Genomic DNA, 12,216 nt, shown 5'->3' with positions numbered 1-12,216 from the left:
AAGACACTGAAGACTGACTGCTGAGTGGAAAAGTTTTCGGCCAAGCGGGAGTAGAATTAGCACAAAGCCCATCTCTGGGGGATTTGGCGGGAAGAGGCGGGATCTGGGGCAGGTCTTTTAAAACCAAACGTCTTCACACCATTTCTGTCCCATATTAGGAAGCAAAGTCTCTGAGCCTTGCAGGCTGGCTGTCAGCCAGGGGCGCCGGGCTGGTCTTGGGCCAGCGTGGGAGCTCAAGTTGGGGATTAAGGCCTCCAGCTGCCTCTGCTGCATACGTGACAGATCACATGTGTCCACTCTGCTTCTGTCCCCTGTCAGGCCTGGCTGGGGCGGGGTCAGGGCTGGCCGGGTTTCTGCTCCCCAGGCCCAGGCCCCAGAAGGGGAAGAGGTAGGAGGGCTGGGCAGAGGGCATCTGTGGATGCTTGAACAAGGAGGCCAGGGGCCAGGTGACCTGGCCTTGTCTCAGTCTCACGTCGGGCAATGCCCCCGAGGAGTACCGTTTGTTGTTGAGGGACGCAGGTAATGCGCTCACTCACGCATCCCAGGTGGTTGCAATAAAGCTTTTTACATCTCTGCTACCTTTTCTTTCAAAGTGATCCTGTGACTTTAAGTTCTCTCGCCTCTGTTTCACAGCAATTGCTAAGAGTAACCGTTTTTTTTTAAAGTTAATAATGCAAGACTAAAGTTAATTGTTTGCAAATTTTAAGTCCATCTCCAGTGGAGGTGTGGGGAGGGTCCAAAGGAAAATGGAGGAAGAAAAAGAATTCAAATGGCAAAGATTTAACGCAAAAAACTACGTGAGAGAAATTGTCTCACATCCTAGACGGGAAGAGAGTTTGCGCAACTGTCATATTATGCTGAAAGGCCTGAGGAGAAAACTCTGGAAGGCTGGACGCTTCCCAACTGCCAGAGGAGAACTAGTGAAAGTCCAGCATAGTCTGGAGACTTGATGGCTTGAGACTGAGGAACCCAGAGGCTGGGACAGAAAGGAGACATACAGGGAAATGAAACGAGTTCAAGAGATTCTTTATGGAGAAGGAGGTTCTTTTCTAGAGTCGTATGAGGTTTCGGAAGATGCAAAGGATGAAGTTGAAGACCAAAAAATGAAAATGATTACATTTTTGTGATTCTTTTGATGTGTTTCTGAAGGATGCTCTCAGGGGTAGTGTGTTGCGAATGGATCGCTATGTCAGAGCTGCTGGAGTGCAGCTGTTTCATAAAGCCACAGTATATACTGAATGAAAAGGAATTAGAGGAAAAGTCTACTCGTAGCTGTGAACCTCAGTAGTGAATGTGCAGGACGCGGTCATTTTATTTACTGGGTGGTAGCTCGTGAATCCTGTGCGAGAACAGTAACTGGGGAGCTTTATGCTTTCCGGGCTGTGTGTTTCTTACTTTCTCTGAACGAACAGCCCGTCTGTGGCTGCCGCCCTTGCCTCACAGCTCTAGCCGTGTGGAGGCTCCCCAGACAAGGCCAACCCGCAGGACAGGGCCCCAGGATCCCTCCCCACGGGAGCTGTCTACACAGGGGCTGCCCCACAGGACAAAAGTGTTAAATACCAAAATGCCGAAACCTGTGCGTCAAGCATTAGTAAGTGCCCACGACGAGGCAGCCGCTTCACGGAGAAAGGGCTTTCTTCGTGACGGGCCAACAAAAGCTTTAAGTTTTTAGTTTAATTCGATCCTCCACCTCCTCTGCGTCTCCTTCTTTAAGAAACTGCTAGATACAGTAATTAAGGAACAAAACAAAACAGAAAACCAAGACCTTACCTCAGGAATTTCAAATCCAGGATTATAGACAGGGCCGGCATAAGAAATCTGCTCTGGAGAAACAGACAAAACACACATAAGGTCATTCAATCATTGAAAACAAGAACGATTTGCTCTATTATCTGTGATTGCTGTGCTCTGGGGATCCATTGATGAAGACAAATGTCTCTGTGCAAACATTGTTTATATGCTAATGAGGAGACTGACGGTACATAAATCACTAAATGAGATAGCATCCAGACTGTAAAAAGCGCGAGAAGGAGACACACAGGTCATGGGAGGGAGGCAGATGGAGGGACGGTTAGGAGGCCAGGCTGGCCCTGGGATGCTCAAGGTTACATCCTAAGACAACTTCTGACAACTGATTGACCTTAGACAGTTCTGATCTCTTTGGGCTCAGTTTCCTCGTTTTTAAGATGGGTATAATAATGACAATAACAGAGCTGAGAGGAATGAGGAGAGTTAATCAACATAAAGCCCTGATAACAATGTCTGGAAAGCCCTCAATAAATATTTACTAAAGTTACAAACTGGGAGATGCCATGTTTTGAGAAGGTGGCTGGTCCGGGAAGACATCGCTAAGGAGACGATGTTGCATGATACGATCTCCCTGAGGGAGGAGAGTGAGGCAATTATTATTATTATTATTGAAAACTTTTATTTGATATTGGAGTACAGTTGAGTAACAACATTGTGTGTTAGCTTCAGGTGTACAGCAAAGCGATTCAGTTACACATATACACGTGTCTCTTCTTTTTCAAATTCTTTTCCCGTTTAGGTTATTACAGAATATTGAGCTGAGTTCCCTGTTCTGTACAGTAGCTCCTTGTTGGTGGTTATCTGTTTTAAATACAGCAGTTATTTAAAGAGCTGGATGAAGAGCACCGCAGCGCCGCGGAATAGGGACAAAGGCCCTGATGTGGAAAAGAGTTTGAGAATGTGGAAGGATGGAAGGCAGATGGATTTACCAAAGCAGAGTGAACGCAGGGGTCCATGCTGGGAAGAGATTGGAAAGACTGAGGGGAGGCAGATGTTCCAGGACCTTGAGGGCGCAGTGAGGAGCCAGGTGGCAAAAAGTCAAGTGAAGATACCTAATCTATGCTTTGAAGAGATCATTCCGCTGTGTGGAGAGGCCTAGAGTGGAGGCTGTTTAGTGGCCGAGGAGAGCGATGGGTTGGTGAAGCATGGTGGTAGGGGGGAGATGGAGAAAAACTAATGGAATCAGATGGTATCGGGAGGGTTTGGGACTGAGCATCTGGGTAGATGGGGTACCATTCACTGAGATGGGGGAGGCTCGAGAAGAAGGAGTGTGTGTGTGTGTGTGTGTGTGTGTGTGTGTGTGTTAACTAAAGAGTTAGTTAGTGTGTTAACTAACTCCTATTTCTGGGAGGTGGTTATTAAGGGTCCTTGAAAGCAGTTGGTCACATGACTTTGGAATATGGGGGAAGAGGTCAGGGATAGAGCCAGGACCTACTGGAGGCAGGATGAGAATGAGGCCTCCCCTAAGAAGACAGACTTGACAGGCAGGGAAGGGGGAAGGGCCAGGACCACTCCTGGGTCCCTCCAGCATTCAGGAGTTAGGGAGAAGAGGGGAGGACAGCCAAGGAGACTAAGAAGGAATGGCCATGGAGTGCAGGGTAACCAGGGAGTGGAGGGGGCAGAGAAGCCAGGAGATGGATGGTTTTCAAAAAGGAGGGTACAGTCAACCATGTTGAATGCAGCTGAGATTTTACGTAAGATAAGGACGGGCATGTGCGGTGGACTTGGCAACATGGAGGTCATTTGGTGACCCTGACAGAAACACTGGAGAAGTGAGAACAAACGCCCAAATGGGGTGAGTTGAAGACCAATACGGAGGTGAGAGAAGCAGAAAAAATGAATGAAAACTGGAGGAGGGTGTGGGTTAAGAAGGTTGTTTCTCTAAGGTGGAGACACTGTACCATATTTGTCATTTGAAGTTAATGATCTTGAGAGAGATTGAAGACGCAGAAGAGAGGAAATATTGGAAAGGATGAGTGTTTCAGAAGGCGGGAGGGGAGGGATTTGCCCCTGAGAGGAGCACAAGGGTTGTTCCCATGTTTATAGGAGAGAAAACAGAGCAGAACAGGTTCAGACATAGGCAGATCTGTAGATTGGCCAGTGGACCAGTGGCAGGCTCCTGTCTGATTACTTCTGTTTCTTAGTGAAGGTCATGGGCAAAGAGGTGGGGGAATGTGGACGGTGCGGAAGAAAGTTACTTGAAAAACGACAGGATTGCTAGGCAGTGTTGCATTTGTTTGTTTGTTTGTTGTTTTTTGGGTTTTGTTTTGAGATTTGTGGCATAAATTTCAAGAGACTGCAGTCAGCCCAGATGCGTATTTTCTCAGCAACATTCAGTAGCTCTGATCAAGGGTAGAGGGGTTAGACGGCTGAGTTGGGGTCCTGCTGGACAAATGTAAGGAGAGGAAGGCAAGGCTGTTGGGAAGAGATGCAGGGAAGTTGATGATAACAGACCACGGAATCTGAGGAGGGTACGGGAGACGATGAAGGCGGGAGGGGTTGATCGATAGTAAAATCTGCGGTGGAGTCGGCTGAATGGAGTTTCCATCACTGCGATCCACGACCTAGAGTACCTGAGCTGAAGGATGTGGTGAAGCCACGGGGAGGACGGCTTGACGGCGAGATTTCAGAAATGGCGCCCTTGCTGCAGGGACCGCGTGCGTGCAGGGCTCACGTGGGAGAGAGTGCTGAGGCGGAAAGGGGGGCTTGGGTGTTGGAGGTGAGGGGGTCCAGGGGCTGAGACATCGTGGTGCCGGGTGGGTTCGTGTCAGTGTTGAATACTGAAACCTCAGACGGTGGCCGTCTCCTCCGTGATCCCCCAGCACCGTGCACTTAGCATACGGCGAGCAGAGTGGCACAGACTCTGGGGCCAGACTATCCGGGCTGGGCTTGAATCTTGACTCTTTTTCTTGCCAGGTAGACGGATTACGTAACATCTCTGTGCCTCAGTTTCCTTACCAGGAAATGGGGTGGTAATAATACCCACCCCATGTGTTGTGCACATTTTGCACACGTAAGACTCTTGCAACAGAGTTCGAAGAGGGACGGGCGCATGGTAAACACTCAACTAGGACTTGCCTAGTTCATCCGCCAACCCACACTACTGGCGTCCATTTAAAAGAGGCCAGGTGCTATGCTAGGTGCTGGTGCCACAGTAGACAAGAATGTTATGTGAACCACCTGAATCACTGAGCACCCGGAACTCTACTCAATTGTTTACAGGGCTGTTTCCTTCTCCGGTCAGGACCTCTGTGTCTCCTGGTTTACACAGCTCCCTGTACACTGCACAGAGCCCAACACACGGCTGGGGTACAATATATGGTTAATGAATGAGGCCATCAAATGAGCAGACCCAGAGCCAGGATGCGGTTTGCCAACCAACTTCATTCTTGCTCACGCTATTGTAATCCTCCTTCTGCTGGAAGGGTCCAGACCTGGCACGTGCTGACAGAGAAGACAGGATTAGGGAAGGAGCCACTCAGAGCAGCCAATGCGGTGATGAGGGTGGAGGGATGGTTGGGGAGGAGGCAGGAGAACAAACTCTTACCGGTTTATTGATGGCGTTGGGTGCCGGGCTCCTTAATGGCACGGTGATTTCCTACCTCGCCCAGCACCTGGTGCTTAACGGCTGCTCAGTTAGTATTTGGAGACAGACCAAGCTCTCCCCAGTTAAGGGGCAGGGGCAGGGGCAGGGGCAGCGTGGCTAGCAGCTGCCCACATGGAACCATGTCAGGGGCCTGAGGGCAACCCGAGACCTGAACTTCTACCACAAGACCTGTGCTTAGCATAGCCTTTGGCTTCTGTTCAATGCCCATGTCCTACCCTTCCTTCCCACGGTCACTTCCTGGTACCTTGCAGGGATGACACGCAAACCTGGTGGGGGGCAAGACATCCCTATTTCATTGCTCGAAATGTACTGCTCCATCCGTTGTTAAAGGGAAACATATTTGCTTGTGGATATAAGCAAGAGGCTTATTGGAAACTGCTGATCTGTACCATGTGGTATTAGAAATAGAAATGCTGAGGTCCTGAATCATATCCTCAGGAATCTTCCAGTGCGACTGGGGAAGAGACAATGACTAGCTATAGAGTTAACTGTGTGAGGGGTGAGCAGAGGGTGTGGGCGGTGAACCTAAGAGAGCAGAGAGCTCAGCGGGGCTGCCGGGTTTCATCCGTAGGGCTGGAGGGTCTACAGCCCCAGGGCATACCGTCCACGTTAGGATCCATGCTGCCCCTGGGGTTGTGCGGCACAGGGGCCCAGCTGCCAGTACGTGGTTTCTTTTTAGGACGTGATCTATTATCTCTTCCCTAGTGTACACTCTGACCCGAGTCAGGACGATCTGAGCAGAGGATCGAAGAGACTGGGGACCCATCTATTCTGGCAAGAGATGCTTTGCTTCATTTCAGTCTAGAGCTGTCCACTTGCAGCCTTCTCACTGATTCTGTGACTCCTAGGTAGCCTTCCAAGAAAATCCCTTTGCCTTTGTTGGCTGGACTAGGTTTTTGCTGCCTGCAGCTCAGGGACCGTGGTTGCTAGGGGCAGGAACCAGTTAAAATCCCTCATGCTGGCCCTTGGAGAATGGGACACAGCCGACTCAGGGGCAGGGTCCCAGGACGGGAGTGAGTGTGTCCATCCATGTCAGGTCTGGTTGGATTCCCTCGGACACGTCTTGTACCCACTTCATTCTTCTCTTTAGTGTTCTGAGGTGACACAGTGCCAACTGCTTGACCCTGGAGGCTGATAGACGGGTTCAGGGCCCAGCTTTCCTACTCACTAAGTGTTGACGGGTGATTTGCTTTTAAGATGCGACTCACCTTCTGCACTTGCAAAGTAGAAATAGGAACACCTCACCTGCAAGGCACTGAGAGGACTCGGAACTTGTGTGTCAGCTCACGGAGAAGACTGGGGTGCCCAGTAAGGGTAGAGACAGCAGTTGTTCGTTGTACAATTATTCACTGGATGTGAAGGAGAGTGAGGTGTGACGGCTTGCGTAGGGGATGCTGAGAAACACACCGAGGCTGGGTTTGGGAACCTTCTTCCTGAGCCCATGTGCACAACTGCTAAGTTCTGCTGGTATCTTTTTTGTTTTTTTTTTAAACTTCTGTTTTAAAAAATGTATGAGTGCTGTCCTTGGAAGAACACCAGTCGAATGATAACTAGCATTTTATTTTGCTCATTTAATGCTCTAAGATTTGCTCATTTGTGCTTCGCTATTAAGGTCCTTTACTGGGATGAAAGAATGTCATGAACTAGATCCTCTTCACTTTACAGTTTCAACTGGAGCTTTTCTGGGGACCCACGAAGTTCCTGAGAGTTGCTGCAAGTAACTCATGAAACTATCTTTTTTTTTTTTTAACCGGATGAAACAACACCTTCCTTTTTCAGATCATCTCTGATTCGGAGATTCCTTTAATTAACATCCTCACACTCCAATACGATAAAAAGAGCCCCAGTATGTCTGTACCCACTTCTTCCTTTCCTTCTTTAGGAATCTTGATCAGTTTTTTTTTTTTTTCTTTTTTTTGCGGTACGCGGGCCTCTCACTGCTGTGGCCTCTCCCATTGTGGAGCACAGGCTCCGGACGCGCAGGCTCAGCGGCCATGGCTCACGGGCCCAGCCGCTCCGCGGCACGTGGGATCCTCCCGGACCGGGGCACGAACCCGTGTCCCCTGCATCGGCAGGCGAACTCTCAACCACTGCGCCACCAGGGAAGCCCTTGATCAGTTTTTAATTGCAGTGAGTTAAAGAACTTCACCCTTCTGCCTCTGAATACTTGAAGTCATTTCTGCCGGTCAGCTTTTCCGGGGACCCAGGTCTTTGTGTGATTGGCACACAGTGTTTTTTTAGAGAGGAAATGGATTTTAAAATGTGGAAATTAAAGGTCCCAAAGAGTGTGGATCAGACTGATATGAGGCTGGGAGCTGCTCAGCAACCGGGGCAGATCCTGGCCTGGAAGGAAGTGCTTGTTGATTGTGTGGATTTCGTTAGATGGAGTCTCACCATTTCCCAGCCCTTGCTATTATCTTACGGGAATTCCCTGCGGTCTTTCAAACTTATTACAAAATGTCATCAATATTTAAGCATCATTAAGGTTCTTGACAGTGTAAAAATACTTCGAGTTACAATTTATCAACAATAGGCCAATTGTATATTCAGATCAAAGACTTTTTTACATGGATCCTTTATTCATTTACTCCCATTTGACCCCCAGGGACTGGGGGGCAGCGTTGAGCTAGGAAGACACAGCCCACGTCCTGCCGTCCAGTGAGTGGGCGGCGTCATGGGGTCCAGGAAGCGTGAACAAGGGCTGCTGTGGGCAGTGGTCCCAGGGTGAAGAGGGAGGTTCCAGGCGGACCAAGAGCCTCATCTCTGGAGTGAGAGGGAGTGAGCGCTTTACTCTGAGTAAACTCTACACTTGTCGTTCCTCTCTGCCTTTGGGCATTTCCTTAAAGGCACCAGATGCAGCCCCTTGTGAACCACATCCTCAGCTCCCGAGCTCTGACCGGCCCTGCTTCCTTCGGTCTCCGACCCCAGAGGGTGTGTCAGCATCTCTGGTCCCACCGGGCAGTGCTGAGGTAGTTGCTGGGTAGGGCCCTCATTTAAATTAATAAAGAACCTGCCTGGGGTGGGGACACAGAGGAGCGTTCACTGCCTCTGGGGTGGATGCGGCTGTAGATTGAACCCCTGTGCGGCCCCAAAGCCTTGAGGTTCTATCAAGGTTTCAGTGGATTCCGGGCAGGGGTGGGCAGGTAGCCCCAGGCTAAGTCCAGGCCCAGATCTGATTTTTTTATTATATATTTTTGGTGTGTCCTGATTGGTCAGCTTCTTTGTCTCCTGGGCCATGCAGCCTGTTACCCTCTAGAGCCTCGGCAGGTCCCCCCTGAGGGGAGGTCAGAGGAGGACTTCCGTGCTGTGAGCATGCCTGCACCATCTCAAGAGCGATCCTGCAGCTACACCGGTGCAGTAGAGCAGACGGGGCCACAGGGGATGTGAGTGGGAGCGGAGACTCCCAGTGTCCCGGGCCACGTCCCTTAGCCCAGGTGGCAGCCACCACGCTCTCCGACATCCTCCCAGGTCAAGGGCTTCCCACTTTCCTGCGGCTCAGCAGCCCATGGAGGGCGACCGGGCGGTGCAGGACCGTGTCCCCCGGAGGACGCCCTCAACCAGGGAGGATTGGAATCCAGGGATAAATGCCCGCAGCCTTCTGACCTTCAGAGGGATGATTCTGAGACACACATCTCGGTTCCCCAAGGGTCCAGTGGGCCGACCCTACTCCACGCTGGTAATCAGGTCCCTGACACATCGCTCCCTGGCTTTTCCTCCTGCCCCGAGTCCGTCTCACTCCCCTCTCACCCTGCTTCCTGACATCACTATCCAATAAACTACCCCCCGAGTCCTTGTCTCTGGCTTTGCTGTGGGCGGGGAGGGACCTCAAACTGAGACGCTTCCTGGCAGAAGGTACACTTTTCCCAGTTTGTATGAAGGCCATGTAGGAGCTAGAGGTGGTCCTGGAAACCTGGCTGCCAGTATATTTGGACCTGTTTCTGGTGATGGAGCCACGCAGCCTAGAATGTAAATCTGAAGCCCCTGGAACCTGTTCTCTGACTTTAGCCCCAAAGAACAGGAAGGAGGATGGATGCCCTGGATCGTCCCTGTGACGGCTCCAGCATCACCCTTCCGGAGAGCATAGGGCGAAGAGAGAGGTGACGACCGCAGCTGTGCCCGGAAGAGGGTGAGCTGGATGTGGGTGCGGCTGGGAGGGCGCCAGCAAGTCTGAGGGAAGAGGGAGCAGAGAAAGGAGGGGAGAGGCGCATGGCCAGCCTCGCGGGCTTTTTCCCCTTCATTCAGCTGGATGGAGTTGTATTGTCACTGAGTGGTCCGCCCAGTGGTGTAGCCTGTAATATATAAAGTAAACTTTAAAAACCTGGAGTTGAGAGCTTTGGGATTCCTTGGCATGTCAGATGACCCTTTCGTTGGGAGGATCATTTCTGCTGCTACTGAGGGCTCAGTGGTTAGAACATGATCAGTTTCATCCCCAGCATATCACGAGATGTCCCGCCAGTTGTTGGCCCCTTTGGCTGCAATGGAGGGTCAGCCTGTTCCAGGAATCGTAGCTTGTCCTTGTCAGAATCACAGTGGTACTTTGGAGCTCGTGACTATCTAATCAGAGTTTGGGCTTCTACACAAGTTACCTTAGTTTTGCCCATGCTGACTACTTTGATTTCTTTCCCTGTCCATTCAAACAGGCTTGTGAGATCTTCTGTATGACCTTTTTTTTTTTTTGCGGTACGCAGGCCTCTCACTGCTGTGGCCTCTCCCATTGCGGAGCACAGGCTCTGGACACGCAGGCTCAGCGGCCATGGCTCACGGGCCCAGCCGCTCTGCGGCATGTGGGATCCTCCCGGCCCGGGGCACGAACCCGTGTCCCCTGCATCGGCAGGCGGACTCTCAACCACTGCGCCACCAGGGAAGCCCTGTATGACCTTTTACTACTAGAGAAACCTACTGTTATTTATACTTGGAGACATTCACTGTGTACTTGCAATGGATCATGTATAAAACTATAAAATGAGCATCCTTCCAGGGCTTACTCATTCATGGTCCTGCCATTCCACCTCTCCAGCTTGTCACCCCACCCTTTTTACCCTAATATCACGCTACCTCTTCTCAATGACAAACTCCTATCAGGGATTGTTGTCCATCTTATTCCCTTTAGAGAAATGTTCCCACACATGGGTCTTGTCACTGACTTCTAGCCACATAGTTTCCCCTCTGGGCAGGTGATATGGCAGGTGGGAGCTTTATGGGGTCTGGGAAAGGGCGACAAGAACAGCCCAATAAGGCAAACCTTTTCTGAGCAGTGATAGGATCCCCTAACCAAGAAACCCGTATCTTGCCCCAGCTACACGAGCAGCTGTATGATCTGTGAAGTTCTCAGAACTGTGACTTCTAGGAGGGCATTTTTCATTGAAAACATACACAGTATGAGTTTTCCTTGGATTATGCACAGTTATTTGGCCTCTTCACATGGTCATGGTATGCAGAGGTCGGACAAGCTGTACTGGTTTTCCATTTGGAGATTTTACAGGCTACTGATGCCCTCCCCCCGCCCCACCAAAGATGTCCATGTGCTAATTCCCAGCACCTGTAAATACTACCTTACAAGGCAAAAGGGACTTTGCAGATGCAATCATGTCAAGGATTTTGAGATGGGAGATTATCCTGGATGATCTGAGTGGTCCAGTGCAACCATAAGGGTCCTCATAAGAGGGAGGAGCTCAGAGGGAGAAGGTGATGTGAGGATGAAGCAGAGAGGAGTGATGAGGCTACAAGCCAAAGAATGCCAGCTGCCACTAGAAACTAAAAACGTCAAGGAAATGGATTTTCCCCGGAAGCCGTCAGAAGGAACACAGTTCTGCTGACCCTGATTTCAGACTTCTGATGTCCAGAGCTGTAAAAGAATACATTTGTGTTGCAAGTTACTGAGGTCACAGCAGTGCGGTGATTTGTCACAGCAGCAGTAGGAAACTAATACACTGATCTTGGACTCAGAGAGGGGCCAAGAGTGGTGGCTTGTTTGGATTTGGGGTCCCAGCAAAGGGCCCTTTGGAACCAGGACACTAGCATAATCTAGGATTTCAGCAAAAGAGAAGGTACCCGTGCCTATGGCTGGACTAGAGAGTGAAATTTCTAGCATAAATTCATACAGCTGAACTCAGAACAGATGGTTAAAAAAATTTAGAGCCATATAGAAACTGCCAGGTCAGTGATGTTCAATATAGCATTCCGCAAAGATGCGACTGTTCTATATCTGCAGCATTAAATGTGGCAGCCGCTATCCACGTATGGCCATTAAGAGCTTGAAATGTGGCTAGCATGGCTAAATTTTTAACTTCATTTAAATGTAAACGATTTAAATAGCCATCTGTGACTAGTGGCTACCATATTGGACAGTACAGTTTTAGGTCAGCACTGTCTAATAGAAATATAATGTGAGCCACATTTGTAATTTGTATTTGAAAAAAGGAAACAGAAACAAGTGAAATTAATTTAATAATGCATGTATATTAACCTGAATATTAAAAATATTATAATTCAATATACAACCAATATAAAAGTATTGATGAGATATTTTAAATCCTTTTTTCATACTACTTTTTTGTACAAAGTCTTCAAAATCTGGTGTATACTCTACACTTAGAGCACATCTCACTTTGGACGGGCCACATTTCTGATGCTCAGTAGCCACTCAGGGCTTCTTCCCTGGTGGCGCAGCGGTTGAGAGTCCGCCTTTCGATGCAGGGGACGCGGGTTCGTGCCCCGGTCCGGGAGGATCCCACATGCCGCGGAGCGGCTGGGCCCGTGAGCCATGGCCGCTGGGCCTGCATGTCCGGAGCCTGTGCTCC

The 12,216-nt window shown here is 49.9% G+C and overlaps 1 protein-coding gene and 1 long non-coding RNA gene across 6 annotated transcripts in view; one reads left to right on the top strand and one right to left on the bottom strand.

Moving 5' to 3' along the window:
- LY86 (lymphocyte antigen 86) overlaps positions 1-12,216 on the bottom strand; it is a 64,183-nt gene that overhangs the window by 13,560 nt on the left and 38,407 nt on the right. For 4 of the 5 annotated variants that reach the window (XR_002646455.3, XM_022586594.3, XM_022586596.3 and 1 more), the window contains exon 4: positions 1,771-1,823. Coding sequence is in view for 4 of the 5 variants with exons in the window: in XM_022586594.3 (XP_022442302.2) it covers positions 1,771-1,823 (53 nt within the window). In the remaining variant the exon portion in view is untranslated. The other variant, XM_022586600.3, reaches the window with a different exon arrangement.
- The window catches only part of LOC149748118 (uncharacterized), a 151,372-nt gene that overhangs the window by 111,811 nt on the left and 27,345 nt on the right, over positions 1-12,216 (top strand). The window lies entirely within an intron of this gene.

The sequence above is a fragment of the Delphinapterus leucas genome, chromosome 10 (assembly GCF_059928025.1).
Source record: "Delphinapterus leucas isolate spDelLeu-1000000601 "Yukka" chromosome 10, BTC_Dleu_Yukka2, whole genome shotgun sequence".
NCBI lineage: Eukaryota > Metazoa > Chordata > Mammalia > Artiodactyla > Monodontidae > Delphinapterus > Delphinapterus leucas.
This window is presented reverse-complemented; position numbering and strand designations above follow the sequence as displayed.